The sequence below is a fragment of the Colletotrichum navitas genome (genome assembly GCF_030913465.1).
Source record: "Colletotrichum navitas strain CBS 125086 chromosome Unknown LY79scaffold_175, whole genome shotgun sequence".
Lineage (NCBI taxonomy): Eukaryota > Fungi > Ascomycota > Sordariomycetes > Glomerellales > Glomerellaceae > Colletotrichum > Colletotrichum navitas.
The window spans coordinates 1-27,920 of NW_026850721.1; the positions used below are offsets into that span (position 1 = coordinate 1).

Below are 27,920 nucleotides of genomic sequence, written 5' to 3' on the forward strand. Positions count from 1 at the left end.
TTCCTTACCTCTAGCTTTAATAATGTCCTTTTCTCCTTATAGTACCTCTACTTTAGCTATATTAAGTGATCCTCTAAGATATAGTTAGGTCTTTTTAGCCCTCTAGCGCTTACTAAGTACCTTTATCCTTGTATAAAGTTAATAGTTCTTTACCTTAATAATAGTAAGTTAATATACTAACTTACTAATACCTTTAACTATAAGTTAATTACCTTGTATATTAGTGTTAGTAAACTTCCTTAATAGTCCCTAATCCTTTTTTTTAATAAGGTAGAGCTTTATACGCCTTTAATTACTGTTATTAGTATCTTTAGGTCCTATAAGCCTAAGCTAGTTAGATATAAGTTAACTAGTGTTAGTGTCTTTAGCTTAAAATCTAGGCAAAAAATAATAACTTTAGGATTAAAAGGTATAAGACTAGCCTATTAGAAACCTACTTGTACGTTTATTTTACCTATTAAAGTAAAGAATACTACTTTAAAGGTAGAAAAAAAGTTATCCTTAGTAATATATATAATTTATATCTATATTATTTTCTTAATTTCCTTACTATATAAGTGCTTTAAAGGGCTAAAATAGCTAATATTAAGAGGCTAAAGCTTATATAATAAATAGGGAGGTATATATAAAGTAATAATACCTTCTTTAGTACAGTAGTTATTAAATTTAGTTAATTTATAGCTATTATAGCTATCTAGGATTAGAAGGCAATAAGTACCCTTTGTATAAGACTTTATATACTAATTAAAGTGCTTTAGCTAATCTAGGCTAATCTTGTTTATAGTCTATCTGTTTTTACTTAGGTAAATACACTATATAGCTAGAAATTTACTATTAAGGTACTATAATAAAAGGTAATATTTACCTTTTATAATAATATACAGAGGTATTACCTAGCCATCTATATATACACCCTAAATAACAGAAACCTATTTATAATTACTAGGCTACTTTATATAAGGCCTTCTATATTAGTTAGAAGTTATAATAACCTTTATATATAATAGTATTCCTATTAAAAACCTAGTCTTATTAAAATTATAGATATTATAATCCTATATCCTATACTTTATAATTATGTTTTATATAAGTGTAAACTAGCCTTATATAATTACAGGATCCTTAGCTAAGGCCCTCTAATAGTTAATCTAACGTTAAAATTGTATTTTTAATTAAGGTTGTCGTTATATAAAGTTCTCTGCCTATTAGGGTCTAATATATATCCTATTATATACGTTAAGAAGTTAATTAGTTATATCTTATATATCTTCTTGTTGCAAAGGAAATCCTTAATTAATTAGGTTAATAACCTTTTTAAGAATTACCTCCTCTTTAGATATAGTTATCTTTATTAATTTTAAACGCGTCTTAGCTTATATAACTTTTCTAGCGTGTTAATAACAAAGTGTAGTTTTAGGTATATTATAGATAAAGGCTGCCTTTTGTACAAATAGATTTTGGTTTTTTTAGATAGCTATAATTACAAGGATAATTTAGCTTTCTTAAGAAGAGGATTCTATTGTTGTACATAGAGAAAGGTTAATATAAGGATAAAGCTAGTAGAAATAAGGTAGACATATGCTACTTACTATAATATACTACTTACTATATATATACGTTAGTATATTTTATATTATTATCTATAATAAAAAATCCTATAGTAACACCTATATATTTAAATTATATATAGTCTATAAAGTAAAAAGTAAAAATAAGTAGCCTTATAAGAAATTATAGCTTATTATCTAAGGCTATATAAATAATAGTAAAAAAATAATTCTTATATAGTTACTTACTATTTAGTAAATAGCCTAGTAATTAATACTTACTTTTACTTCTTTACTACTTTAATATAGATTTCTTCTCTAGTTATATAATATTACCTAAGTATATATCTAATTAGTAATACTACTAAATTATATTATTTTTATTTACTTACTTATATAAATTTACTATTTTTACTTAGTAAATATAATAATAATAATAACTAAGCTATTATATAGTATTATAGAGGTAAAAACCTACTAGTAGATAACTTATAACTACTATTATAAAGAGAATCTCTAGACAGATTTATTAACTTTTAACTTTTACTTATTAATATTATTACCTAATAATAATAACTTTAGATTAATTAGTATATAAATAAATAATATAATTAGCCTTATAAATAGTAAATTCTTTACCTATAAAGAGAAGAAGCTTAAGAAGGCTACTTTTATAGTAAAACCTAAGCAGTTACTTATAACTAATAACTTTATTACCTTTAATAGTAATATATTATTTATTACTACTAATAATAAGCTTACCCTTTACTAAAAAGGCTAAGGTAAAAAGCTTTAACTTATTAATAAGAAATTACTTACTGCTTAATAAGATTATATTTAGTAATATACCTATAGTATATATATTACTTTTATTTATTAACCTAAAGCCTACTTTAACTATTTAGTTACTATTTAACACTAATTACCTATAGTAGAGGAGATTAAAGCTTTAAACTACTAAATTAAATAGTAAATTAAAAACCTTAACTATAGCTTATAATTTTTACTAATTAACCTTATAACTACTAAGCTTTTTATATTTATTAATAGCTTATTTATAAATAACTATAACTGTTAAATAGGCTTTGTATATATATATACTTAGTAAAACGTAAAGGTAAATTAACTTCTTGTTAAGTAACTAAAACAGGTCTACTCTACTGTTGTTATATAAAGCAGTTATATACTACTTAAGTATAACTTAAGTTATTCTAGCTAACTAAAAAGTATAATCCCCTCTTAATATAACTAAGGGCTAAATAACTAGTCTATGCCCTTTAACCTTAAATTATAAACTATTTATAGTTAACTAACTAGGTGTTATATAATTATTAGTATTAATATTCTAACACTTACTTTTCTTCTTTTATAATTATATATACCTTTGTGTTAACTAATTAGATAGTCCTAATTAGTTCTTATAATAACTTTACTTTTAGTAGCCTACTATTATATATAAAGTTATCTAAATAAAAATAAACTCTAAATATACCCTTTCTAAGAGTAAATATAAAGTAATACTTACTAAGCTAATTAAATCTATTCTTTTATATATACCTTACTATTTAGTTATTTTTAAATAGTTACTTACTTATATAACAAGTGTTTACTTTACTTTTACTTCTTCTTTTACCTTATGTTTATATACTTTTCTTTCTTTTATATAATTAGTAGCCTTAACTCCTCTTATATAAATACCTTTTACCTTTTACCTTTTTTTCTTTTTTCCTCTTTTTCTCTTTTTTCCTTATGCTTTTTAATAATAATAAATAATATATAAAACTTTACTAGTATAGTAACTTTACTACTTCTTCTTCTTTATTTCTCTTGTATATTAATTAATTAATAACTCCTTCTTCTCTCTTAACTTATTAATTATTTATTACTTTATATATATTTTTTTCTTCTTATTATTATTAACTTTACTAATTTATAATAGACCTTTTTTATATATTATAATAGCTTAGCTTAGACCTTAGCCTTTAGTTATTAGTTCCCTTAGGGTTTAATAGGACTAGAATAGTATAACCTAGCTTTATATCCTAATAGGTAATACCTAAAACTATACTTTTCTCTTAGCTTTTGCTATTAATATATAAGGTTCTTTTTTCCTTGTTATAGTTTATATATACTAACTTTTATTAAACCTTTAGGATAAAGAATAAAAGGTTATTAATATACCTTTATATAATATTACTATTTATCTTAATACTAATACTTTTATCTAAAAGTTAATTACTAAAGTAATTTAATATAAAGGCTACTTTTATATAATACTTATTTAGTCTTATAGTTAACTTATATAGGCTTACTCTTAAAAGTATATAAATAATACACTTTACTACTTTACTAACTACTATTACCTAAATAACTATTAGGGAAAAGTATATAGTAAGTATATCTAGATAAGCTATAGAGCTTAATATAGCTATTATAGCTAAGAAAAGGTTTCTTTAGGTAATAATAGTAGTAATTCTAGTAATAGTAGTAATAGCTAAGGTAACTATAAGAAACTATTAGTCTCTAAGGGCTAAAACCTTTGTACACTAAGGAAGCGTTTAAGAAAAGGTATTAAAAAAAGGGCTTCTTCTTTAGCTTTAGTACTAAGCCCCTAATCCTTAATTAGGATTAGATCTAAGGTATATTTTCCTTTATATAAGCTAAGTAATAGGTAAATATAAAAGGCTTATATACTCTCTATAACCTAGTAGAAATATATTTTCTTATATAGTAGATTTATATACTCTAGTTATAGTTAAGGTCTTTAGTCTAGTTAGATTTAGAATATATATTTAAGGTTTTAGAGTTAAATAATACCCTTTTTATAGTATAAAGGTAAATACTTTATATAAATTAATTATTAATTAGTCTTCTTAATTTATTTAATATATACTTTAATTTAGATCTTTAGTATATTTATATTAACTAGCTTTTTAAGGCTAAAGTTAAGTAATTTCTTAGTAAGTATATTTACTAGGTTATCTCTTCTATTAATCTATTTAACCTTTAATATTTTTTCTTCTTATATAATTTATATAGGCTTATAATATTAATTATAAGTTACTTTTTGTCTATTATTTCTAATTATATAAGGTATTTATATAATAAATAAAAGTCTAAATATATAATAACTAGAATCCTTAGAATATTAAGTGTACAAAGGATCTTATTAAGTGTTATACTTAAAGTAATCCTACTATTAAAACCTATTATTATACTATAGAGCTTACTTATAAGTACACTTTATATAACTCTTTTACACTTAGTAAAGCTCTAATAGATAATATTGCCTTAGATTTTAAAGTTAGTCTTTATATAAGTAACTTTTTTTACTAGTATAATAATAAAACTAAGCTATAATGTTAAGTCTATATTATTAGTAAATAATCTATTAGTAAAATATATATCTTTATATAAGTAAAAAAAAGAGGTATATAGGTAAGTCCTTTCTCTAGGTTATCTATTTATTATTTAATTTATATATTTAGGTCCTTAATTACCTAAGGGGTATTTTCCTTAGTCTAAGTAGTAATTACTAGATTATATAATGCCTCTAGTTAATAGATTAAGGTAATATATACTCCTTTTGCCCTCTAAGAGATATATTACTAAAGAGAATTATTTAAAGTCTTATTAACTAACTATAGTTAATTGACTTAACTTTTCTAGGTAAAAGTAATATTTTTATTATTATATATATAAATATATTTACTATTAAAGTTAGCCTAAGTTCCTAAAGATAAAATAGTCTTTAGCTTTATATAAATCCTTTCTTTAATAACTTCTCTTCTTCTTTAGTTAAAATTATATAGTTATAAATAAAAAGGTATTATTAGTTTATATAACTATAATTCTAAAGTTATCCTTATCTATAGTATATAATAGGTATAGATTATATATAGACTAGGTTACCTTTAACTTCTCTTATAGTATTTAATATAGGTCTTATACTAGTATAGGCCTAACTTTATAAGGCTATATAATAGTAAAACTACCTAAAGGAGTATATCTTCTAGGTATTATTCTTTTAACTCTTTTAGTAGTTATATAAGAATTATTTACTAAGAGGGTCCTTAATTAAGTATATACTTAGGTAATATCTCTTAACTCCTTTAGTACTTATAGTCTTATATAAAGGTTAGGCCTAGAGCTAGTATAAGGCACTAGCTTATCCTTTAGATAGTTAGTGCTTAAGTAAAAAGTAATTTCTTCTCCTTATTACTAAACCTTTGTATAATAAGCCTAGATTTCTTATATAGTTATTATTAAGGTTCTTTACCTTTGTACTATATATATCTTATAGATATAGATACCTTAGTAGTCCTTTAGGTTATATTATATAACCTTTAAAATACTTTGTCTTATTAAAGAATTAATTTAACCTTATTTAACTCTTTATATAGAGCTCCTAGAGTTATAATAATATTATTAAGTAAAGCTTAATAGTAAGGTTATAGTAATCCTTTTCTTTTTAGGTTAAGAATATCCTTTAAGATCTTTATATAGGCCTCTGTTAACTTTCTTTAGCCTTTCCCTTTGTCTAGGTTACTCTTATAAAGTTAGTTAAGTAATATTATTATCTAAAGGTTATTAAGAGTTAGTTCTTTATAATAAGGCTTAATATATATTATATAAAACTAAGTAGAACTATTTACTATATTAATAGTAATTATATATCTTTAATACCTTAGATTTTATATAGGCCTATTTATCTTTTCTTTCTCTTTACACTAGGACTTTACTCTAGATAAAAAGTAATAGTATAGCCTAGAGATTTAGGCTATTCTAGTGTTAATTATATAGTTAATCTTTACCTCTATATAAATACCTTATAGTATTTTTATAGCTTTCTAAATTACTTTAGCCTTTTAGGTAATATTATATAATAGAGGTAAATCCTTATTAATCCTTAGATATATCCTAAAGATAAAAAGGTTAGTATAATCCTTTGTAGGCTAATAGTATTATTTAAGGCCTTTATAGCTATCTAGAGAATAACCTCTTTGTCTATATTATAGCTAAGTTCCTTATAAAGTATATTATATATATATTATAAAGGTATATATACCTTTTTTACTTTACTAACTACCTAGTAGGCTTCTATAGTATTTCTTTATATAAGATACCTATAATCTTAGTATTATTCTTAAACTCTTCTAATATAAAATTTATACCTAGGTTATATATAATATAGTCTAGTAGACCTATATATATAGCTATCTAGCACTTTAAGAGAGTATTCTAGGTGTCTTATATAGATAATAATTTAAGAAAAGTTATACCTTAAAAACTTATTTCTATATTAATAATATATAGTATATTCTTGTCTTTAAGTTATATAATGTTTATAACTATCTTATAGTTAAAGTAGCTCTTATCCTTAATAAAGAACTTAAAATATTATAGTACTAGGTTATATAATTAGTAATAATAATAAAACTTCTAGATCTTTTCTAATATTAATATATTAATATTATTATATCTAGTGTTCTTTAGGAGCTAGTAAAGTTAATCTATATAAAGGTGTCTAAATATCTATAAAGCTTTAGAGCTACTCTTTAGTAAAAAAGGTTAAAGCCTCTATATAACTAAGGTTAAAGAAAAGGTGTCCTTATTTTTATATAATAGGTATATATATACTATCTTTTTATATAATAGTGTTAGTAATATTATTAAAGTATATACCTAGTTAATTATATTATATAATAAAAATAAAATAAGGTTAAGGCGTTAAGATATAATACTTAACTATTCTTAGCTAGTTCTTTATCTCTATAGTTCTTATTAATATTATAGAGTTATTTACTTAAATTATATATAGGTAGAACCTAGGTTCTAAGAGATCTTTATATATAGGTTCTCTCTTAAGTACACTAGTACCTAGGCTTTCCTATAGTTAAAAACTTAGCTACTTTAGTATCCTATAGTTCTCCCTAGTATATTATATAATAAGGGTCCTTAAGTAAAATTAACTTACTTTAATAGTCTTTAGAGCTAAAATATATCTTTACTAGTTATATAATAAAAGAAAGCTAAAGTTAGTAAATACTAAGAGACTTCTTAGTTATCTAAGAATTATTCTTTATTATATAAGTTATTATTCTCCTCTTTCTCCTTTATAGGGCTTTCTCCTTTACTTTAAGGAGATAGGCTATAAAGTCTTTATATAGGTCCTAGGTAATTATTATATACCTAAAGGTATTAAGTCTTTATATATTATATTTTTCTTTATATAGTTAGTTAACTAGTATTTTTCTTCTTATATATAAAACACTTCTTAGGTATATTTATATAAAAAGGTCTTAGTTAAAATAGTTTATCCTTTTCTCTCTATTAAAGGATTAGTAAAGTAGTTAATTATATAAAGGTCTCTATTATAGTTTATCTTATAGTTTAAAGTATACCTTTAGTCTATAAAGTTAATATTATATAATATAGTCCTCTTGTCTAAGGTAACCTATAGAGAAGCCCTAAGATTAAAGAAGAACTTTTATATAAATAGTATACCTTAAGATTACTAAGAGTAGTCTCTAGCTCTAGAATACCTTAGTAAGCCTAGGTAACTTATATATAAAGTATAATTTCCCTTAGAAACCTAAACTAAGTGCTTATTATATAAGAGGTAACTTGTCTAGTAATACTTCTAGTACTTCTATTAGTGTCTTATCTAGATTCTCTTATTTAACTTATATAAAGATATAGTAGTCTAATTAGTCTAATAAAGACTATAGTTAACACTAGTATTAAAGTATATATCTAGTATAGTATATATTTTATTTACCTTTATATAGGTCTAATATAATAAAGGTAAAACTCCTCTATATAATTAGATAAGATATCTAGAAAAATAGTATAGTATTAGTCTTCTATAATCTAGAGATAGTAGTAAAACTAATAAATACTTTAGCCTTATTATAAAGTATATTATATAGCTTTCTTATATAGTTTTTCTTCTTTTTTTAGCCTTTTTAGAAGACAAAGATTATATAAGGTTTATATAGTCTATTATTAATTATTTACTTTAGTAAAAGGTTATAGATATTCTTTAGGGTATAAGTATAGTTTAGCTTTAAGATCTTAGGAAACTTTTACCTCCTAGGTAAGTTATACTTTATATAAGGTTATTTATATAATAGGCTTTCTAGTCCCTTAAGCTACTAGTGTATCCTAGAGTTTAATTAACTTTATTAGTGTCTTAGCTAGGTCCTATTATATAGTAGCTTAGGGATTACTAATAGTAGTTATTAGTATATTTATTATATAACTACTAGACTTCTTCTAATATTACTCTTAAAGTTATTATATAAGGTTAACTACTTGTTATTCTTAGGCTTTATCTTAGTGTTAATAAAGATCCTCTTTTTATAATTTACTAATAAACTCCCTAAAGTATATATAATATATATACTTCTAGTAGTTAGCTATCTAGTCCTTAAAGTTAATTATAATTATACCTTAAGTTAGTGTTAGTCTAGATTTATATAATAATCTAGTATATCTTATACACTAGATATATTATAATCTTTTTCTAGGATAAGTTATTAGTAAGGTCCTAATGTTTAGTCTAGTATTAAGGTAGTATTTAAGATCTCTAGGTTATAATTATAATACTACTACCTCTAATATATCTTTATATATAAAGATATATTCTTCTTAGGTAGGTTCCTCTCTAGCTCTAGGTGTTCTATATTAATATATTAGTAGTTATTTTAAATTATATAATATCTAGTTAATAAAGGTAATATACTTATAGTAGTAACTACTTACTTCTTGTATATATACAAGAAGGTATAGTCTTCCTATTCTATTATATACAGGGAAAGTAGTATAAGTAGTTATCCTAAAGAGTAGTTCTTTAGCCCTCTATAGTTAGGCACTATATAAACTAGATCTTTATATAAATTATAACTTATCTTAGTATAAGGGGTTATAATAAGGAGTAGTTCTTTAGCCTTCTATAGTTAGACACTATATAAACTAACTCTTTATATAATATAGCTTAACTCTTTACTTTTACTAATCTATAATTACTATATAACTACTAATTAGTGTTAAATAGGCTTTATATATATATATACTTAGTAAAACATAGGGGTAAATTAACTTCTTGTTAGGTAACTAAAATAGGTCTACTCTACTATTATTATATAAAGTAGTTATATACTGCTTAAGTATAACTTAAGTTATTCTAGCTAACTAAAAAGTATAATCCCCTCTTAATATAACTAAGGGCTAAATAACTAGTCTATGCCCTTTAACCTTAAATTATAAACTATTTATAGTTAACTAACTAGGTGTTATATAATTATTAGTATTAATATTCTAATAATAACTTTACTTTTTAACTTAGCTTTATTATAGTTCTTACTAATAAATAAATTATTAAGTAACCTACTACTAATAGTAAAAGCTTTAAATTAACTAGTAATATTATTTACTTTAGCTTAATAAAGTATAAAAAGTTATATATAGTATACTTACCTCTAAGGTCTATAGGATAGTTACTAGTGCTAATGTTACCTATATAATTAGTAATACTCTTATAATAATTACTAACTACCTTAAGCTACTATAGATACCTATAATACTTTATACTAACTTATACTTACTTAGTACTATAAAGAAGAAGTAACTTATAATAGATATTATAGCCTTTTACTAGTTATATAAACACTATAAGATTTTTAAAATATAATAGATTTATAGTAGTAATAACCTAGTAAATAGATTTATAAAGTTATTACTAAATAATATATTAAAGAAGCTAGTTAGTAACAGGTAGTTAGAGATATAAATAAATAAATAGGTTTCTTATATATAATAGACTATATAAGCAAAAAGTATTAAATACTTTTTAGCTTCTTGTTTTTATTATGTTTTTTAGCTATTCTTTTAGATATAAATAATAAGGGATTTCTAGTACTATAGAAAGTTACTAGTATTATAATATTAACTATTATAGATAAATATTAGAGTTATTAGGTTAACCCTAATAACTTATTGCTAGTAAATCCTTAGATATTTAGCTATAGATTCTCTAAGGATTTATAGGTAATAAGTTAGTTATTTAACTAACTAACCTATAATAATTATCCTTCTTTTCTTTATATATAATAGAGAACTATAGTTACCCCTATTATTTATTAATTGCTACTAATATCTATAGTTAACTATATTAACCTATCCCTTGGTGTTACTAATAATAAGGTTATATATAGAATTCTATAGTCTATATACGCTTTATAAATTATTATATATACTTTACTAAGGAGTATATCTAAATTATCCTATATTATCTTTATATAACTTATACTATAGTTCTTTTGTTCTAAGGAGTTATTTATTAGATAACCTTGTTTATTTTCCTTAGTATAAAGGCTATACTACCTATGCTTTTAGCTTAGTAGGGCTAATGTTGCCTATAACTTATTAGGTTATAATAGTAGTATACTTACTAAATTAATATACTTACTTATTATATATATTGGTTATATAACTAATCTCTTAGTTATTACTTTTTAGTAAAGTAATATTTCTTATGTTTTATTTAAACGTAATCTTAATATTTATTCTTTTAGGAAAATATATTTAAAACCTTAAATATTTTCTACTTCTAAGTAAGAATCTCTATTATAAACCTAACTCTCTAATTACTTAAATATCTTTTAAAGAGAGAACTACTTTATTGTTTATATAATATACGCTCTATGTATAGTTCCTATAGTAATTTAATATATTTAATAATATTTAATTTTATATTTCTTAGGGAGAATTTAATGTATAAGACAACCTGTTTAGAGTATTTTCATAATATAGAAAAAAGTGTTATTACAGTGAAGTATAGAGTACATACTCATCTGTATCTATTTGGCTGGACTATTATAAATACAATGGAGAGTTAGTGTCTAATAATACAAATGTAATTAATTTCTAAGAAGTCTTTAACAACATAATCAATATGTATGTGCTTGGGTCTTCAAAGTTTCAACTTGGTGATGTTAGTCAAAAGTATATTTACTAACTTAGGCCCTTATTTTCTTGAACCATTTTCGGCTTCATACACGCTGAGAAATGAAAGCCACTAGAGATAAGCAGAACAACTTATGTCCTTAATAAAGAATTAAGCCTTACGCGATAGCTTTAATGGACTGCCAAATTAACCACGCTGACCAGGCAATTGGCACTGCTGCAAGCCTCAACAACCATACCACGTTCCCTCCAACCCGAAGCAAGTCCAACCCCGCCAGGACTGCTGAGCAAAGCAGTGAGCTGATGATCTGCGGGAGCGAAATGGCCATATTGTGCAGCCCCTGAACACCCGCCACGCCAATAGGTATCTCGGCAAGCTCGGTGTTGATTAGCGCGAACGGAACCCACATCGTCACGGCCTGGGTTGCGCCGATGAGGAAGAGGAGGACGAGAGAGGCTGTGGAAGTTTGAAAGGGAATCGTCAGGAGGAGAGAGATCGTTGCGAGAAGTTGGGATAGCAACCAAAGGTGTGGTAGGTTGCCGGGGTGGAGTAAAACGAGGATGTGGGAGACAAATGTCAGGAGAAGGGTAGACAGGAGGGTTCCCGTGGAGTAAGAGAGGGATGCGTAGAGAGAGTAGGATTTTGCTCGGCTCTCTAGGGATGAAGCCTCAAGGCCAGGAGTTTGAAGGAATTCAGATAGTGCTAGTAGGTGTCAATCTTGAACAGAACGAAGTATTTAAAGGGGGAAATTGGGAGCTTACCTGTTTCGTATGCGTATCTGTAGGCTACGTTAGTTCGTCTCTGGATCCGGACAAGACAAGGCGGGCAGTACCTACGTAGACATGTAATACAACACGGGAAACCAGCCAAGCCAGGCAACCAGCTGCACACCGCAAACTCTCCCCGTCAGCGGCGGCAGTCGCCGCCAGCGTTGGGCCAGCTCACCTGGCAGACGCATGGCGCAGACCCGCTGGATGCTGGACCCGGATTTGGGCTGCTGTAGAGGTTGCGTGGCATCGTGCGGCACGAATCGACAGACCAGCCCGACAGTAACGGTAGAGAAGATGAACGCGACGCACGCCAGCGTGCGGAACGTGACCACAGGGTCAGCTTCAGAGGATTGCATGGTAGAGACGAAGCCCACAACGGAGAGAGCGGCAGACCCGAGAACGTTCCAGCGCATGGACCAGGCGGCAGCGACGGATTGTTGGGATTGCGGGCAGATGTCGACAACGATAGCGCGGACGCCAACGGAATAGGCGGTTAACCCCAACAAAGTGATCACCAGACAGACAACGGCCAGTGCAAGCGGCTGCCAGGGTCTTGCGGCCGATGTGTCGGTGAACGGCGCGGTGAGGTCGGAGGCGCAGGTCATTAGCAGAATGGAGATGACGGTGCTGAGAGCGCCGACCACCATGACGGGCTTCCGGCGGCCGAGTGGGTGGTGGAGCTCGTCACTCAGCTGGCCAACGATGGGCTGAACGAAGGCCCCAAAGATAGGGCCTAGGCCCCAGATCAAGGCAATGAGAGAGGGGCTTAGCCCGAGGGAGCGGATGTAGGGCTAATCATTTGTCAGTGATCACTCCGTTGGTGATGAGTAAGGGATGGATGGCACACGGTGACACTTGATTGTAGTAGAAACCAGCAGACTTGGAGCCCGAGGCTGGGACATGTTAAGAGAAGAAGACGACGTGTGGATAGTACTGGGTGCGGTTCGAGGTCGTTCTCGAGCTCGAATAAGAGTTGTTCATGTTCTTCGGAGGGGCGGCTTTCTGTTGGTGTAAGGCATGGTTCCTCTGTAGGTGCAGCCATTGCTGGACTGGCTGCTACTGATGATAAGAATGACTCTGTTTTGGAGCAAGAGAATTGTTTACTTTGAGGAGCCGGTCTTGAACCAGTGTTGTTACCCGATCGCTCCGTTCTAGATGCAGAAAAAGACAGGGAGGTCTTGTCGCCGTCTGCTTACACCGCACCAGCTGCGTAACAGCAGAGTTACTCTTTGCAGTTTTCCGAATGCTTCTCGAATATTCACTTACTGCATAGAAGCGTCTAAGGGGGGGTCCCTGCCAGTGAAGAACCTACTTGTACTATGTACCTTTATGAAAAAAAAAACAGAGAGTTGACAGGGTTCAGGCCAGTCCAAGCCCACAGTGAGAGGCAAGTCACTTGAACTGGGTGCAAGGTACGATGCCAGTATCGGGCCAACACGACTTTTCTGACCACCTACTCAAAGGATTCCCCGCCTGTTCCCTCTCAGATTATACTCGTATTGTGTTCTCTTCTTCATGTTTCCGGTATTCCAACGACTGCCAATCATGCCTTCATCCGAGTATCACCAACTCTCGACGTCGAGAGAGGACGAGCTGGACGTTATTTCTCTCACCGACCAGGAGAAATATATCCCGAGAAGGAAGAAGTCTATTCTCGCTTGTTTTTTGTGGCTGCTGGTTGCGCTTCTGGGGCTAGGTTTCTACACGGCGGCGGTGCTCTACTATGCGCAAGAGTTCATCCACAAGCCGTACTGCCCGCGGTTTGCGGCGAAAGACACGGTTCACTTGTGGGTGAGTTTCCTCGGGATGATTGCATCTCCTTATTCTACTGCTGACGGTGTTTCTCCTCTCTGACATAAAATGCCAGGACAAAATCGGGTATAAGCCTGCGCCTTTCAATCCAGCCACGCCACACCACTCCGACCCTTTCCTCGGCACTCCAAGCGCCGAACTTGACGCCAACTGGCGCAAGCTACTACTAAGTTCGAAGTCTTTCATCGCGCATTTTTGCGCATGTTTTACACAACTAGACAGACTGACTTGATGCAAAGCCTTCTCGAGCCGGCTCCCCAATTCCGAAGCACAGAGGCTGGGGCCCGATTCGGACGCCATTCCTTTCGATGACGGCAAGGGCGGTTTGTAAGTCTAGATGGATACACCGCGATTGAAGGAGATATAATGACATTTTCAGTGTTGGCGGCATCGCCGTGGTCCACAACCTACACTGCATCGTAATTCAATCCCAGTTCGTCTGCTGCGGTGCTAATCAGCTAACACTTCGCTTGCCAGAACTACATCTACCAGACAATACACGAAGACTACTATTTTCCCAACGTCACGGAGAAGCAGCGAGATAAACAAAGAAGCCATCTTTGTAGGTCTTTTGTGGAATAACTGGTGTCGATGATGGTGCTGACCATTGTTACAGCACACTGCCTTCATCACTTGATGTCCTCGGCCAAGTGCCAGGCTGACATGACGCCGGTGCTGCTCCACTGGACAGCGGACGACCACGTCCCGGTTCTGAAATGGGACGGCGTGCAACGGTCCTGCGTGGACTGGGAAAGCTTAATGAAGTGGGGGAACGAAAACTCAATGACGCACTCCGAGACCATGCCGTCAGTTTCTAGTAAGCAGCAGCATTTCGCTTCCTCTTTCTCCTTGATGCCACCTCAAAATCATATCTTTCTAACTTCGCAACCAATTGCAGAGATGAAGCACCCCATCTACAGTAGGATAACCCTCGCTTATGCTTGACATGAAAGCAGAACAAATTCTAACATATACAGGCCACTTCGTTGACGAGCACGGTAGGTTCATTCTCGCCAACCTCGAGGGAGTGGTGGACTTTGGGGAGTTCTCGAAAAGAGCGGATTACCAACATTGGGCGAGGGAGGAAGGCATCGGGCCGGGGAAGGAGGATGCGGAGCGGTTCCTGAAAGAGTTTGCCAAGAAGCAGAATGAGTACTATGGTCATCACTGAGAGTTGGTTTCGGGGGATTTGCGAGGTTTTCGCCTAGGTAGGTAGTGGTAAAATTGCAGTATTACCGGATTTGCGTATACTGACTGATGAATTCATGAAACCGTGAAGTAGAATACGCACTGTTGAATGGAATGAATGGCCCGTCGTCTGTTTTGCCGGCATCAATGTGACAAACTTAACCCGGCAAAGTTGTGGGGAGACATATGTTTTACTAGTCAGGATCTGATTGTTGAGGCCTTTTCGAACGAAAATCATTACTCCTTAACGTTCAATAAAAGCTGAGTTTTGAAACTATCATCTCCCATTTAGAATCCACCCTGTATCTGAGCGGAGTGAGGACGTACGATGTACGCTGCCAGGCAAGCTTGGGTCCCCCCCCCCCTTGTCCCCATGGAAACACACACGCCCGTTCAATCAGAGTCAATAGCCGCTAACTGTCTAGAAGGAACTGTGGGGGCTTTTTGTCGGATGCATATGGTCATTTGAGTTTTTGGCCGGTGGTTTAGCCCCTCCCTTTTTCGAACGGGCGTACATGCTACGTATTCATGATAGTGATTACGCAGCCTCTCTATGATTACTACATGTGCTCGCTTCAGTAATACCCACCAGCCTCTTCCGAGTCATGATAAACGAGGGTTATGGTGCTGAGTATGGGGTAAGGCACCGGCCATGCCCACAACAGGTTCTGCCGCTCATGCCTCTCTCTCCCACGTCTCCCCGTGCGTGTCAGGCTTAAGCTCCATCTATCGATTTTCTGTCATGACTTGGCTTTGCTGGTTGTACAACCAGTCCGCCACCACTTGTTTGTCGATTCAACATTTCACGCTCCAAATTGACAATGTCCACATCTCCAAGAGTGCCCTCTCATGAGGACAGTGCCGGCGAGGACAGTACCGCGCGCTCATCCTCTGATTATGACGAGGAGAAATTCAGTCTGCTTGACGGCACCGTATCCAGCAGCCAACCAACTGCATCACCGCGGATTCGCTATGGTCTCATATTGCTGGCGATTTCCAACGCCGTCACGCTATGTTTGTTGTTCTATAAAGCCGCGCTGAGTCCACAGCCCATGCAGACAACGGCGGTGTATCCGCCGCAGCCGGACTGGTTCCCTCCGCAGAGTACGTTCTACATCTGCTTGTTAGCCTGCTGCTCTTCATCTTCTTATTTCTCGTCTCGCTTCTTATATGTGCAGAGTTATCGATCTGTATTCGAGATGCTAACGGAAAAAATCAGTCCCCACGAAAAAGATATTGCAGAGTGAGCCGATCTTCGGGCAGGAACCCAACAATGAGAGCATTGCTGCTTGGAATTCACTTTTGCCAAGTACGTCTTCCCCGAATCGCTTTGGTCGTCTCTGTGACAGCCATGTGAGGAGAAGTCGGCTGACTGAGAGGAAAAACAGAGGGCCGCGGCTGGGTCCAGATGCGTAACAAGACGGCTCTCCCGGACATGCCTGGCCTGAACCAGTCGCTGCCAGAGCATATCGCGCTGCCATCGGTATACCACCAGCTTCACTGCCTCGTACGTACCAATCCTTTCAACACCCCTCATCAGAGATGCAAATCACCGCTGACAGCTGGACAGTACAGCACAATGCGTGGCTACTACGAGCTTCTAGACCGCATCGACAACCCGAAGCAACGTCGCGAGCTTCCCGCCGACCCAGGCTGGAACAAGGAACACCTGAACCACTGCTGGGACTATCTGCGGCAGAACATCATGTGCGCGGCAGACGTGACGCTCGAGTGGCATCGATGGAATGAAAAGGTAGAGACGGGCTGGGGGTATGAGCACCAGTGCAAGGACTGGGATGCGCTGACGCAGTGGGTGCTGGAGAGACGGACGTCGAACAATTGGGGCTTGTTGAGGGGAGAGGGAGAGAGGATTCCGCTGGACAAGGAGAGTTCGTCGTGATGGGTAATGTGTGTTTTTGTGTGTTGGTCGAGATGTGCCGTGAGAACAATGTACGTCAAACAGTTCCCAGAAGTCAGATTCCATCCATGTATGTTGTGATCGTGTGTGTGTGTGTGTGTGTGTGTGTGTGTATCTGTCGTTACTCCTACCAGCACCTTACGTGTAAGATTATGCGCCGACTTTACTTTCATCCCCTCTTCTTATCCCCTTATCCCTCTTCTCCTCCAGCCCAAAGTCCGTCTCCAACTTGTCCCTCAAAACAAGTTCCCCCCCGGCACACGCAAACAAGAAAGCAACGCCAGCAATGCCGGCCGCCATGTACCAAACGCCACTAATCGCCTCGCCAAAGACTTTCACGACCTCGCCTTTCACCGGCCTTTGTAGGCTCTCTATAAATGCCCGCGTCGTAGATCCGTAGGCCTTTCCGCTGCCCAGCTGCTCCCTGACCCGCTCATCCGATATCCCACCCGCAAGCTCCTCAAATCTGTTGTTGAATATTGCGGCGGGAATCGTCACACTCCAGATGATAGCCAGACTCTGCACAAATGTGAAAGTACTAGTAGCTACCGCCTGGTCGCTCTCTTTCACGGCGCCTTGAAACGCCGGCAGTAACGTGTTGACCACCATACCTAGACCGAGCGAGAACAAAACCTCGATCAAGATCCACTCGGCGTCTCCCGACGCCTCATTTAAGATACTAAACAGCCCGCACGCGATGCACATAGCCGCGAACCCAGACACGTGCAGCATTTGGTACCGCCCGAGCTTGCTCACCAAGACGACAGACACAATGCTCGCAGGCACAGCGACAGCAATGATAGGTAGCAGCTGCACACCGGCCCGCGAGGGTGTCGACATACGCACGCCCTGAAAGTACACGGGTAGCAAAAAGTTGGTCCAGTTGCTAAGCAGGCTGCTGGCAAACGCGCCGGCCGCCACAGTAGCGCCCGTTCGGTGGTTCAGCAGGCGGAGCGGCATGACCGGTTCGACCGTCTCGCTGCGCCCGAGGCGCCGCTCGAGGAGCCAGAACAAAACCAATCCCGCGACGCCAGCGGTGAGCGCGGCGATTATCCGGCCATCAGACCAGTGGTACTCGGACCCGGCGTAGGTGACTGCGTACAGCATGGCACCGGTCGCGGCTACCAGCACCAGGCTGCCGGCATAATCCACGCGCCGAAGGCGCTCACGACGGCTTGTGTTTGCAGGCCTGACGCTACCTTTTAGTAAAACGACCAAGGCCAGAAGACTCACCACGCCGAACGGGACGGGCAGCCAAAACACCCACCGCCAAGCGCCGTTCTGGACCAGGAAACCCCCCACTAACGGACCACTCACGGCTCCCAGTAAGTAAGCCGCCAGCATGACGGCCATATACTTGCCGCGATGCCTGACGGGGACGAGGTCGGAGACGACGATGCTCGACATGACGTTGATGCCGCCTGCGCCGAGGCCTTGGAGTACTCGTCCACCGATGAGCTGCGGGCCCGAGGATGCCGCCCCAGAGATTACCCCGCCAACGACGAAGAGGAGCACGGATACGCAGGTGGGACAGCGGCGACCGAAGAGGTCAGACAGTTGGCCTAGGGGCGGGGCGATCGCTGTACTGTATAGGAAGGGCAGATCGAGGTGTTAATCGTCGAGTATGTCTGTCAGATCGGTGCACGGGAATAGGGCGGTGAAACAAAGGGGGCGTGGACGAGCCAAGAATATTTGGTCAGGAACTGAAGGGATAAGAAAGACAAGGAAGATGACTAGTTTGGGGGGGGGGGGGGGGGGGGGGGATATTGAGAAACGAACCTGGCGAGTGCAGCCCCGTTGGAAACCCACACGTAGCTCGATCCCATGCCGAGGGTGTGCGTAATGGTTGGTAGGGTTGTAGAGACGATGGTGACCTCGAGGGCCAGCATGAGCTTGCTGGCTGCTAGGGCAATGACAATTGCCCAGAAACGCAGCCCCTTTGCTGGCGCTGCAGCGACTGACTCGCTTGGCTCCATCGAGCTCGTCCCCGTATTATTCTCCCTCGGGGGCACCGAGGCGTCGATTGTCTCCGGGGCTGCGGATTCCGTTAAGACTCCGGATAGGGCCCACTACGTCATTGCCGATACCGCTCTAGGGTAGATAGGATAGAAGTCACGATTAGGTATAGGAAAGTTGCGGATGATCAGCGGAACGGGACGGCGAGGGTGGCAGCTTGTTAAATACACTTTGCGGCAGGGTCAAGATTGGTGGTGTACCAGCAAGGATGACGGCCTATGGGTGCGCTCACAAAGTAATCGTTGGAGGGGCGTTGATGGAAAAGGGGGTAAGAATAACTCGCCAGGGGCTGTGAAATTAAAGCTACGTCAAGCCATTTAGATGTCTCGTGGCAACAACAAACCTTGATGTAAGCACTCCCACCTCGGCGTTCCGTGCGTATCGTTGAATCTAACCGTCGAAAATCATACTATGTACTAGTTAGACACCGTCGGCCAAAGCCATGTCTGATCGTCTCAAAACAGTGCCCCAACATTGGCCCCAGGGTGCTGCTAAGGCTATGTAGATGAAGTCGAGGGATGAAGTTGACCAGGTCCAGTCTGATTAGTAACGACAAGATCTGACTCGCCTGCCTGTGCGTCTAAATTAGTTAGATCAAAGCGTTGCTAGCGGCTTGGCGCACGCGGCGTGACAGATACTGTACATGATCGACAAAGTTACTGGGGATTTGGATCCTTGACTGCCTAGGAAGACCCCCCCCCCCCCACCTTTGTTTCCCCCTCCCTTACGCTCCATAATAAAGTACATGTATGTAGTAAGATCATTACCAGGTGTAATTGTTCGCCACTGTTGTATCGAGATCAGGCAAGTCCTGCTACTGTGTTTGGTGGCTTCACCGCCGCTCTAAGCACCTGTTCCCCAGCCAGCCAAGTCATGGGGTCAATTCTTACCCGTGGGACACAAGAAAACGCACTTCAGGGTCTCTTGTTAAGTACGGGCATTATAATAGGGTAGTTTTAGTACTTGTACGGAGTACTTTACCCCATACCAAGACTTTACCCCACACCAAGACTTTCCTCACACTTCTCTCAGCCAGCCCTGAAAGCCTTAGAATAAATTCTATACCCTAAACTTTCTGGTCAAGCTAAGCACTAACCCTATAGATCTATCCTCTTTTTGATATCTTGACTACTCTTTTCCTTCTCAAGATATCTTAGTTTCTACTTAAAGAGTATTTAAAGTGTATTGAGTCTAGGTGGTGGGACCCGTTAGTGCCCTTTCATAGGGCAAAAAAGCTTGGACTTTTTCTACATGGGTGCTTTACTAGAAGTGGTTAGAGGCGGCGCAAAGTACCAAAACTACTCCGTCAAAATACCCGTACTCCTTAATCTTATTGTATAATCCTTGCTGCCGCTCGCTTCTTGTTCGCATTTCACACCCCTTTTAACTGTCAGCAGAATGAAGTAGAACCGGCTTAATGGATTATTACTCGCGTAATACGCAAAATCACGCGTGTGAAACTGCTGTCCTGTTATGATTTCAGGGCCCCTAACGGTACTATGTATATCACTCACTTTGACAAATGTATTCCAGTCAGTCTTGAGTCATGCGTTGCTTGATAGCAATAGATCCAATTTCAGACAAGAACTGCGTGCCACTAAGTGTTCCGCAGCCGCTTTAGCCGCCGGTATGACTTGAGTCAGGGCTGTATCCCCACCGCGGACCTTGATAGCTCGCAAACGAATGTAAATCATTTTTGGTGTATTGCTTTAGCGGGGTTTTGATTTTCCTTGCAAATAGTCTAACCGTGTGCAACGGCGTTAGCGCGACTCTCTGTAATGACCAGTGAATGTCATGTATGGGCAGCTAGGCCTTTGGTCCTATGAGTGGTAGGAGTAAAGCTTTGGAAAAGGTACGTTCTGCAAGCAACCCGAGTTGTGTAAAAGAGAAGAAAGAAAAGAACATGATACATAAACAGTGCATTTCGGCGCAGCAGGAAAACAACATGTAATAACATCATGATCTCTGTAAAATAAGAATAGCTTGTCCATTTGTATTGTTCAATTTGTCTATCTAGAGGGCGGCATTGTGTAGTCACAGCCCAACAAGCGCTTTGTACAAAGTCTAGCAAGGACAGGACCACGCGAACCACAAAGTTACTCCAAGAGAATCCCAACCAAACTCCTTTTTAACCACGCCAAATCACCCGCGGCGCCGGCCCTCAGGAAGTCCACAGCAGCCCCCCGCCAACTGGTGACCTCCTGCTCCGTACTGCCCCAGAGCCGCGGCGCAATGCGCATGAAGTAGACCAACATGAGGCCAATAATCATGGCGACCTTGCACACAAACACATCATTACGCACGATCTCCCCCGCGTGCGCTTTATACGCTTTCAGGAACGAACTCAGCAAGCCCCGGTCGCCGTGCTTGGCCTCCAACACCATCGCTTCGACGCACCACATGCCTACATCCCCCGCCGCTTCGCCGAACTGCGCAAGTTCCCAGTCCACGATGTATATGTCGGGCGTGCTATTGTTGCTGCCGTTGTTGGAAGCACCCGAGCACCGGAGGAGGTTGTTCATGGGCCGGAAATCCCACGCCGTCAGTGTGCGCACCGTCTCCTTACTACGCATCGCGGCCAGGATCTTGTCGCTCTCCTCGCCATCAGTCACGACGGACTGGACCAGCTGATCCATGAACCCGCCTGGGTTGTAGAAGCGCCCCAACTCCGGATTCATCGGCTCAAAGCCAGGGGCTCCCGAGGCGGCGCTCGCCACCTGTAGACAGCCCAGCCACTTGCCGATGCGTTTGCCAATGTCCGCCATGTCAAGCTTGGGATCGCCACTCCGGAAAGCGTCCAGCAGGTTCAAATCTCCCGCCCAGGACATGACGAATCCGTTCTCCGTTGTCGTCAACACTCGCGGCACGCGCACGCTCGGCTCCGCTCGCGACGCCTCCGCCATGGCGCTGCACGTCAGCGCGCGGACCTCGGTGGACAATCGGGCGGGCGAAACGGCAGCGTCGCCGAACTTTGGGGTGCTGTCGGCGCATTTCAGCACGGCCGGCTCGGATGGCGGGTAATCGGGGTGCGAGAAGCTGTCCAGGCGCCAGATATAGCAGGAAGTGCCAGCCTCAATGGGCGTCGCGGATTCGCAGGTGATGTTGTTGTCAGTGAGGTATTGGTCTATCCCGCCGGCCCAGAGGCGCGGGTGAGGGGGTGGAGGGTCTGTTGCTGTCGTTGACATCTTGTCTTTTTTGTCGTTTAGCTTTAAGTTTGATGGCGTCAACCTGATAACGCAAGGGGGGAGAGGTGGCTTGAGTGCCGCGGGAACTAAACCTTATTATCCCGGGTTCTTGGCAATGGTTATAGTTCTCTAGGAGGCGGCTGCCGGTTAGGTCCGCGTTAGTATATTAATAAGGTTTTGGAGGACATGAGTTATTAACCACCATGCCTACTGTAGGTTATGTGGGGTGATGCAGGTGTATTTATACTCGGCATGGACCACCACAAACCGCTCGTACTTCTGAGATGCCACCCCCATGATGCTCTGAAACCAATCATTTGTTCGAAGCAAAATACAAAGACTGTGAAGAACAACTCACTACACTATAAGCCATCCCAAACTCGTCTCATTACCGCATCTGTCAAAATGTCATTCGCAACGGGTGAAAAACTCTTCGTTCGCAAGATAGAAGAGAGAGCTCGCTTGACACCCACCAACATCTTCGCGCGCGTCCCGCTCAACGATTGGGAAAGAGACGGCTACCGCTCCATTACGTGGAAGCAGTACAACGACGGCATCAATAAGATCGCCCACTGGCTGGACAAGACGCTCGGCAAGTCGGTGGACAATGATACCGTGTCATACTTCGGGTCCAATGACATCCGCTACGCCTTTGTCTTTGCTGCGCTGAATAAGACTAGCCGTAAGGTGTGTTGGCACCTCTTGCTTTTTCCATTTTCTTTGGTTTCCTTTCAGACATTACTTCCCGAAATGCATAGTATTAATTAAAAGTGTGGGGGACAACACTAGCTGCTCACCCCTGATGGCCGCCTCATGAAACCCGCACTGCACGACCTCCTGTCGGCGTCCAACTGTAAAGCATGGCTGTACACTGAGGACGAGATCGCGGCGCAGACGCCGTTTGATTTGGAAGAAACCGGAATCGCACTGCACGCCTTCCCATCCCTGGAATGGTGTCTTGACGCTGAGGACACCGCGCCGTACCTCTACACCAAGACCTACGATGAGCACAAATGGGAAGACGTTCTCATCATCCACACCTCCGGCACAACCGGCCCGCCGAAGCCCATTTATATGAACAACGGCTTCTGGGCGGCGGCCTGCGCATGGAGGCAACTGGCCAAGAAGAACTGGCCCAGGGCGATTTGCACCGAGGTCCTGCAGGGTAGGAGTCTGATCCTGGCCTGCCCCATGCGTTGGAACTCGGGGCTGATCCTAACAAACTCGTTTGGTGTGTTTGCCAACACCTGCTGCGTGCTTCCTCCGGCCGATGCCGTCGGCCTGCCGCCGGCCATGTTCGATAAGCTCACCAAGCTCAACCACGTCGACGGCCTGGTGGCGACGCCGTTTACCGTTGTCGAGCTGTTCAACGACGCCACGACCCGCCCAACACTCCAGTCCCTCGAGTTCGTTATGTACCTCGGCGCACGGCTTGACAAGGTCGTCGGCGATGCGCTCGTGCAGCACACGCGCCTCGGGTCCGTCATCGGCGCCACCGAGACCGGCGGGCGCTTCTCGTTCGTGCCGCGGGGAAAGAAGTTCTGGTACACGTACGACTTCATCCCCGAGGCGCACGTGCGGCTCGTCTCGATCGACAAGTCGGGGCTGCCGACCAACGCTACCGACGACGCCAGCGTGCACCGCATGTTCATTGACCGGCCGGAGGGGGAGGCTAGGGATTACATGTGCGCTTTCTGGAACACCAGGATGTATGACGGGGTTGATACGATCGACACCAAGGAGCTTTGGCGGCCGGTCGACTGCGACGGGGAGCGCAGGTGGGAGTTCTTCGCGCGAGCCGACGACTCGGTCAAGCTCTTCGGCGGCGTGTCCTTCGACGCGGCCGAGTTTGAGACGCCGATCCAGAGGCACCCCGGCGTTAGGCTCGCATTTGTCGGGGGTGCTGGCCGACCGGCGCCCTTCGTCATCCTGGACATGTACGACGATGCCGTGCGTGGACGGCACAGGGGAGATGTCGCGAGGGAGATCTGGGAAACGGTCATCGAACCGCTGAACCGCCAGGTTGTCAAGGAGATCCAGATCCCATCGGAGACGGTCTTTTTGACGGTGGAGGGGCGTCCTTTGCCGTTGAGCATCAAGCAGCTTGTCCGGCGGACCAAGGCCGAGGAGGAGTACAAGACCGAGATCGAAGCGGCGTACGCGAGGTTGAACGAGGGGCAGGATAGCCGGGAGAAATTTGCCGAGTTTATGAAGTAAACGATTGGGGTCCTCTTTCCGATCTGAATATGGATGAGCAATAACTGCTTGCTTGGCGGGAAATCGTAATTTTTGTGCGATTTTCTAGGTATATAATTAATCATACCTGAGCGCGATTCAGTTCTGTTCAACTGCTGCTAAGCCGCTTTTGAAAGCCGCAAACCATCACACGCGACGCTACACATCAATGCCTTTCAGATCCTCACTCGTCCAGACTCCGGACACGATACTCGTATCTAACGGCCTTCTCTCATACCCAAGAGCCAAGATACCCCGATCATTTGTAATCCGGTGCTTCTCGAGCCAGTCGTAAATCGGACCCCAGTCTTTACACTGTCGCTGATACCCCCAGCCCGTCCCCTCTTGTTCACCCCGCCACTCGACTGATAAATCGGGGTGGCACATGATGGTCTGCCGCACATAGTCCCAGCAGTGGTTAAGGTGCTCGAGCTGCCAGCCGACGCCGAAAAGAGGCTCTGTCTTATCGCCGGTGCGGTTGTAGTAGAGATCGTAGAAGGCATGCTTGGTAGAGTACTATTTTTTTTTTCTTTCAGTTAGCTGAAGGGTGAAGCCAAGTGTGTGAGAATCGTGATGGGCTTACAAGACAGTGCAGTTGGTGCGCGATGCCGGTCCAACCTGACGTGCCACGGGCAGAGGACTTGTTCAGACCTGGCATATCAGGGAGGCCGGTTTTGTTGACCATGACAAGGCCTCTGCCTACTGTTTGAAGGTCAGCCTAGTCGAGTGACCCCCAAATCAACTTGGAAGATTTGGGAGTTACTCACACGGCATGATGTGGTCCCAGGCCTTCAACTCGTCTTTATCCGGCGGGCGCGTATACATCTCCTCACCCTCGAGGACCTTGGTCACCGGGACTATGAAAGCAGTTAGCCAATTCAAGCGTTATGATAGCCTATCGTAAATGGCGGCTAACTCTCGGGCGCCATCCATTGCGGATGTTTATCCATCACGCAAGGCTTTGGGCCATCGCGTGTGACAAGCAGAAACAGCAAAGCCGACAGCGAGATCAGGTTCGACAGCGACAGCAAAAACATCGAGCCAAAGGTCCGTCGCCTGGCGGGTCTCGGCGCAGAAGCCGGCTCATTTTCGAACTGAATGAACCTGGCGTCCTCCTCACTGGAGTCTCTTAAATCCGCGTCTCCGTCCTCGTTGCGGTCAGACTTTTGGAAAATCATGTTTACAGCGATACCTCTGCTGCCGATGGGATGAACAGGCTATACTTTTGGGAAGCGTGCTTATTCACGTTGCACTTTGCAGAAGACTTCGATTTGGAAGCCTAAATAACATTACTAGATAAGTAAAAGTAGAAGTGGGCTTCGTCTCAAAAAGAAAGGTATAATCAATCAATCGATGAACGAGGCTACGGAGGACCCTTCCCCGTGGCGTTATAAAAGACGCACACAAGGCTCATCCCCTTCGAATGACCCAACCCTTAACCGGACGCTTCCGAAAACTACTGAGTCGCTCTGAACGGAGATTTGATGATGCCAGCTCCCCCATTCGAGCCACAGGCCCACGGCCAGCTGCGTTGGCAGGGTTCACGCCCTATTCTTGCCTGCCGTGAGTGAATGGCGGCAATGCAGCCCCATGATGAGCGGCCGCAAATCTACTTGGACAAGGTAGTGAGAAGCTCATTACTCCAAGGCCATTAGATAAACTAGGGGGAGAGGAGGGTTGGTGGGGGGTCACTGTTGATCACTCGTCTGATTACTCGCGATTTTGGTTGACTGTTTCGATTCATTCGTTGTTATAATATGACCTTTACATGCGCACGACGATCTTCTCCCCCGATAACTTCTTATCCCGGATAAGCTCCATACCCGCCATAATCGCCTCGAAGCCCCCGTCCAGCACCCTGAGGGGATGGTTCTTGAGCTTTTCCTCAGCGACCAGCTTCCTCGCCACGTCCCAGAGCCTCACGCCGAACTCCTTGAGTTCATCATCAGGCTCGCTGCCGTACGGCGCAGGCCACGTGCATCCTTCGCCAAACACCCTTGGCCCGACGGTGAAGTCGCGCTTGACGACCTTGCGCGTGGCCGCGTGCTCCTGACACGGGTCCAGCGAGACGTATTTGCCGCCGGCGCGCCCGATGGCCGCGTAACAGAGAATCGTTGACTCGACGCTGGTGATACAGTCGAGGGCGTATCTTAGATTGTTTTTGGTATACGACTTCTATATCGTGTTGTTGGTTAGCGGGATATAGACATGAGACTTGGTCAACGCTCCTGAGTATACGAATACGTTGCACCCACTGGCGGGTTATGAATAAGGAGGGGGGTACGCAGGTAGGCAAGCAGGGGAATAAAACAAGCCAACTCACAATCTTCTGCGCACACTCCTTATCGTTCCGGTCGAAAACCTCCTCGGCACCGTTACTTATCGCCAGAGCAAAGTTCTTGGGCGAGCACACAGCAATAGGAATCATGCCAGACCTGGACAAAACACCCCTCCGTGTTAGTACATACCCAGCCCCAAACGTGGAGAGGCTCAGGGCCCCCCGCCTTGGTAATGACTCACAACTTCAACAGCTGAATGGCGATCGTTGCAGTGGCCGTACTCCCACCGTACACCAGCACATGCGCGCCCTTGTCCACCGGCTGGTCAGGCAGTGGCAGGCCCAGCAGCTTCAGCGCCAGCCCGGCAGTACACAGTCCCACGGGCAGGCTCGCGGCGGCCTCGTAGCTCCACGCATCAGGAATCTTCATCCACATGCGGCCGCGAGTCACGTTGTACTCCGCAAAGGCTCCGCGCTCCGGGGTCGCCTTGAAAAGTTCGTTCTGCGCCCCGCACACGCGGTCGCCCAGCTGCACGTCCTTCACGTCCGCCCCGGTAGCCACAACCTCGCCTGCAAAGTCGGCGCCCAGGATGGCGTGGGCGAGGGCGAACGGCCCGCGCATCTTTGTGTCGCTAGGGTTGACGCCAACGGCGTGCACGCGCACCAGCACTTGGTCTGGCGGTAGGGAGGGGAAGGGGCAATCGGGGCGGATGATGACATTGTCGTCGTCGTCGACGACGAGGCCCGGTTGGGTGGCCGGCGGTACAAACGGGCTAGTGGTCGTTGTCGTCATTTTATCGAACGGTAACAGAAAGAAATGGAAGTGGTATTAACTGGACCAAGGATAGAGAGAAAGGGAGACAGGGTTGTGGATGTGGTTGGACAAGAGACGGAATAGTAGTACATGTAAGATAAATCAAAAGATTGCTTGCGATGACCAGTTTTGGACTTTGATTTATATCATCTGGAGGCGGTGATGGCCATGACCTTAAGGTCATAAT

General features: G+C 40.9%; 9 protein-coding genes across 9 annotated transcripts; 4 read left to right on the top strand and 5 right to left on the bottom strand.

The window, feature by feature from the left end:
• Positions 1-11,599: 11,599 nt before the first annotated feature.
• LY79DRAFT_644564 (general alpha-glucoside permease) lies at positions 11,600-13,466 on the bottom strand. Its single transcript, XM_060562425.1, has 4 exons — positions 13,135-13,466; positions 12,354-13,078; positions 12,279-12,295; positions 11,600-12,219 (listed from the first exon to the last, which is right to left on the bottom strand). Exons 1-4 carry the CDS (start codon positions 13,327-13,329, stop codon positions 11,675-11,677), a joined length of 1,482 nt encoding a protein of 493 aa, XP_060407189.1. The 5' UTR covers positions 13,330-13,466; the 3' UTR covers positions 11,600-11,674.
• A 343-nt stretch (positions 13,467-13,809) lies between these two features.
• LY79DRAFT_573052 (uncharacterized protein) lies at positions 13,810-15,338 on the top strand. Its single transcript, XM_060559430.1, has 8 exons — positions 13,810-14,078; positions 14,155-14,269; positions 14,339-14,426; positions 14,479-14,518; positions 14,577-14,661; positions 14,716-14,916; positions 14,998-15,018; positions 15,077-15,338. The coding sequence occupies exons 1-8, from the start codon at positions 13,833-13,835 to the stop codon at positions 15,268-15,270; spliced, it is 990 nt and encodes a 329-aa protein (XP_060407190.1). The 5' UTR covers positions 13,810-13,832; the 3' UTR covers positions 15,271-15,338.
• A 770-nt stretch (positions 15,339-16,108) lies between these two features.
• LY79DRAFT_529744 (uncharacterized protein) lies at positions 16,109-17,187 on the top strand (the record flags this gene model as incomplete). The annotated part of the gene is made up of 4 exons (XM_060556142.1): positions 16,109-16,391; positions 16,507-16,596; positions 16,676-16,794; positions 16,858-17,187. 4 exons carry the CDS (start codon positions 16,109-16,111, stop codon positions 17,185-17,187), a joined length of 822 nt encoding a protein of 273 aa, XP_060407191.1.
• Positions 17,188-17,355: 168 nt separating this feature from the next.
• LY79DRAFT_529707 (major facilitator superfamily transporter) lies at positions 17,356-18,612 on the bottom strand (the record flags this gene model as incomplete). Its single annotated transcript, XM_060556137.1, has 1 exon — positions 17,356-18,612. One exon carries the CDS (start codon positions 18,610-18,612, stop codon positions 17,356-17,358), a length of 1,257 nt encoding a protein of 418 aa, XP_060407192.1.
• Positions 18,613-18,643: 31 nt separating this feature from the next.
• On the top strand, positions 18,644-19,338 carry LY79DRAFT_573055 (uncharacterized protein). Its single transcript, XM_060559431.1, has 2 exons — positions 18,644-18,790; positions 18,985-19,338. Exon 2 carries the CDS (start codon positions 19,030-19,032, stop codon positions 19,303-19,305), a length of 276 nt encoding a protein of 91 aa, XP_060407193.1. The 5' UTR covers positions 18,644-18,790; positions 18,985-19,029; the 3' UTR covers positions 19,306-19,338.
• Positions 19,339-21,207: 1,869 nt separating this feature from the next.
• Positions 21,208-22,597, bottom strand: LY79DRAFT_573056 (uncharacterized protein). The gene has a single exon (XM_060559432.1). It carries the CDS (start codon positions 22,404-22,406, stop codon positions 21,318-21,320), a length of 1,089 nt encoding a protein of 362 aa, XP_060407194.1. The 5' UTR covers positions 22,407-22,597; the 3' UTR covers positions 21,208-21,317.
• A 214-nt stretch (positions 22,598-22,811) lies between these two features.
• On the top strand, positions 22,812-24,623 carry LY79DRAFT_529732 (uncharacterized protein; the record flags this gene model as incomplete). Its single annotated transcript, XM_060556141.1, has 2 exons — positions 22,812-23,093; positions 23,196-24,623. The coding sequence occupies 2 exons, from the start codon at positions 22,812-22,814 to the stop codon at positions 24,621-24,623; spliced, it is 1,710 nt and encodes a 569-aa protein (XP_060407195.1).
• Positions 24,624-24,800: 177 nt separating this feature from the next.
• LY79DRAFT_529717 (uncharacterized protein) lies at positions 24,801-25,819 on the bottom strand (the record flags this gene model as incomplete). The annotated part of the gene is made up of 4 exons (XM_060556138.1): positions 24,801-25,157; positions 25,225-25,343; positions 25,409-25,498; positions 25,558-25,819. 4 exons carry the CDS (start codon positions 25,817-25,819, stop codon positions 24,801-24,803), a joined length of 828 nt encoding a protein of 275 aa, XP_060407196.1.
• A 586-nt stretch (positions 25,820-26,405) lies between these two features.
• On the bottom strand, positions 26,406-27,712 carry LY79DRAFT_529701 (alcohol dehydrogenase GroES-like domain-containing protein; the record flags this gene model as incomplete). Its single annotated transcript, XM_060556135.1, has 3 exons — positions 26,406-26,816; positions 26,965-27,076; positions 27,162-27,712. The coding sequence occupies 3 exons, from the start codon at positions 27,710-27,712 to the stop codon at positions 26,406-26,408; spliced, it is 1,074 nt and encodes a 357-aa protein (XP_060407197.1).
• Between the last annotated feature and the right edge of the window lie 208 nt (positions 27,713-27,920).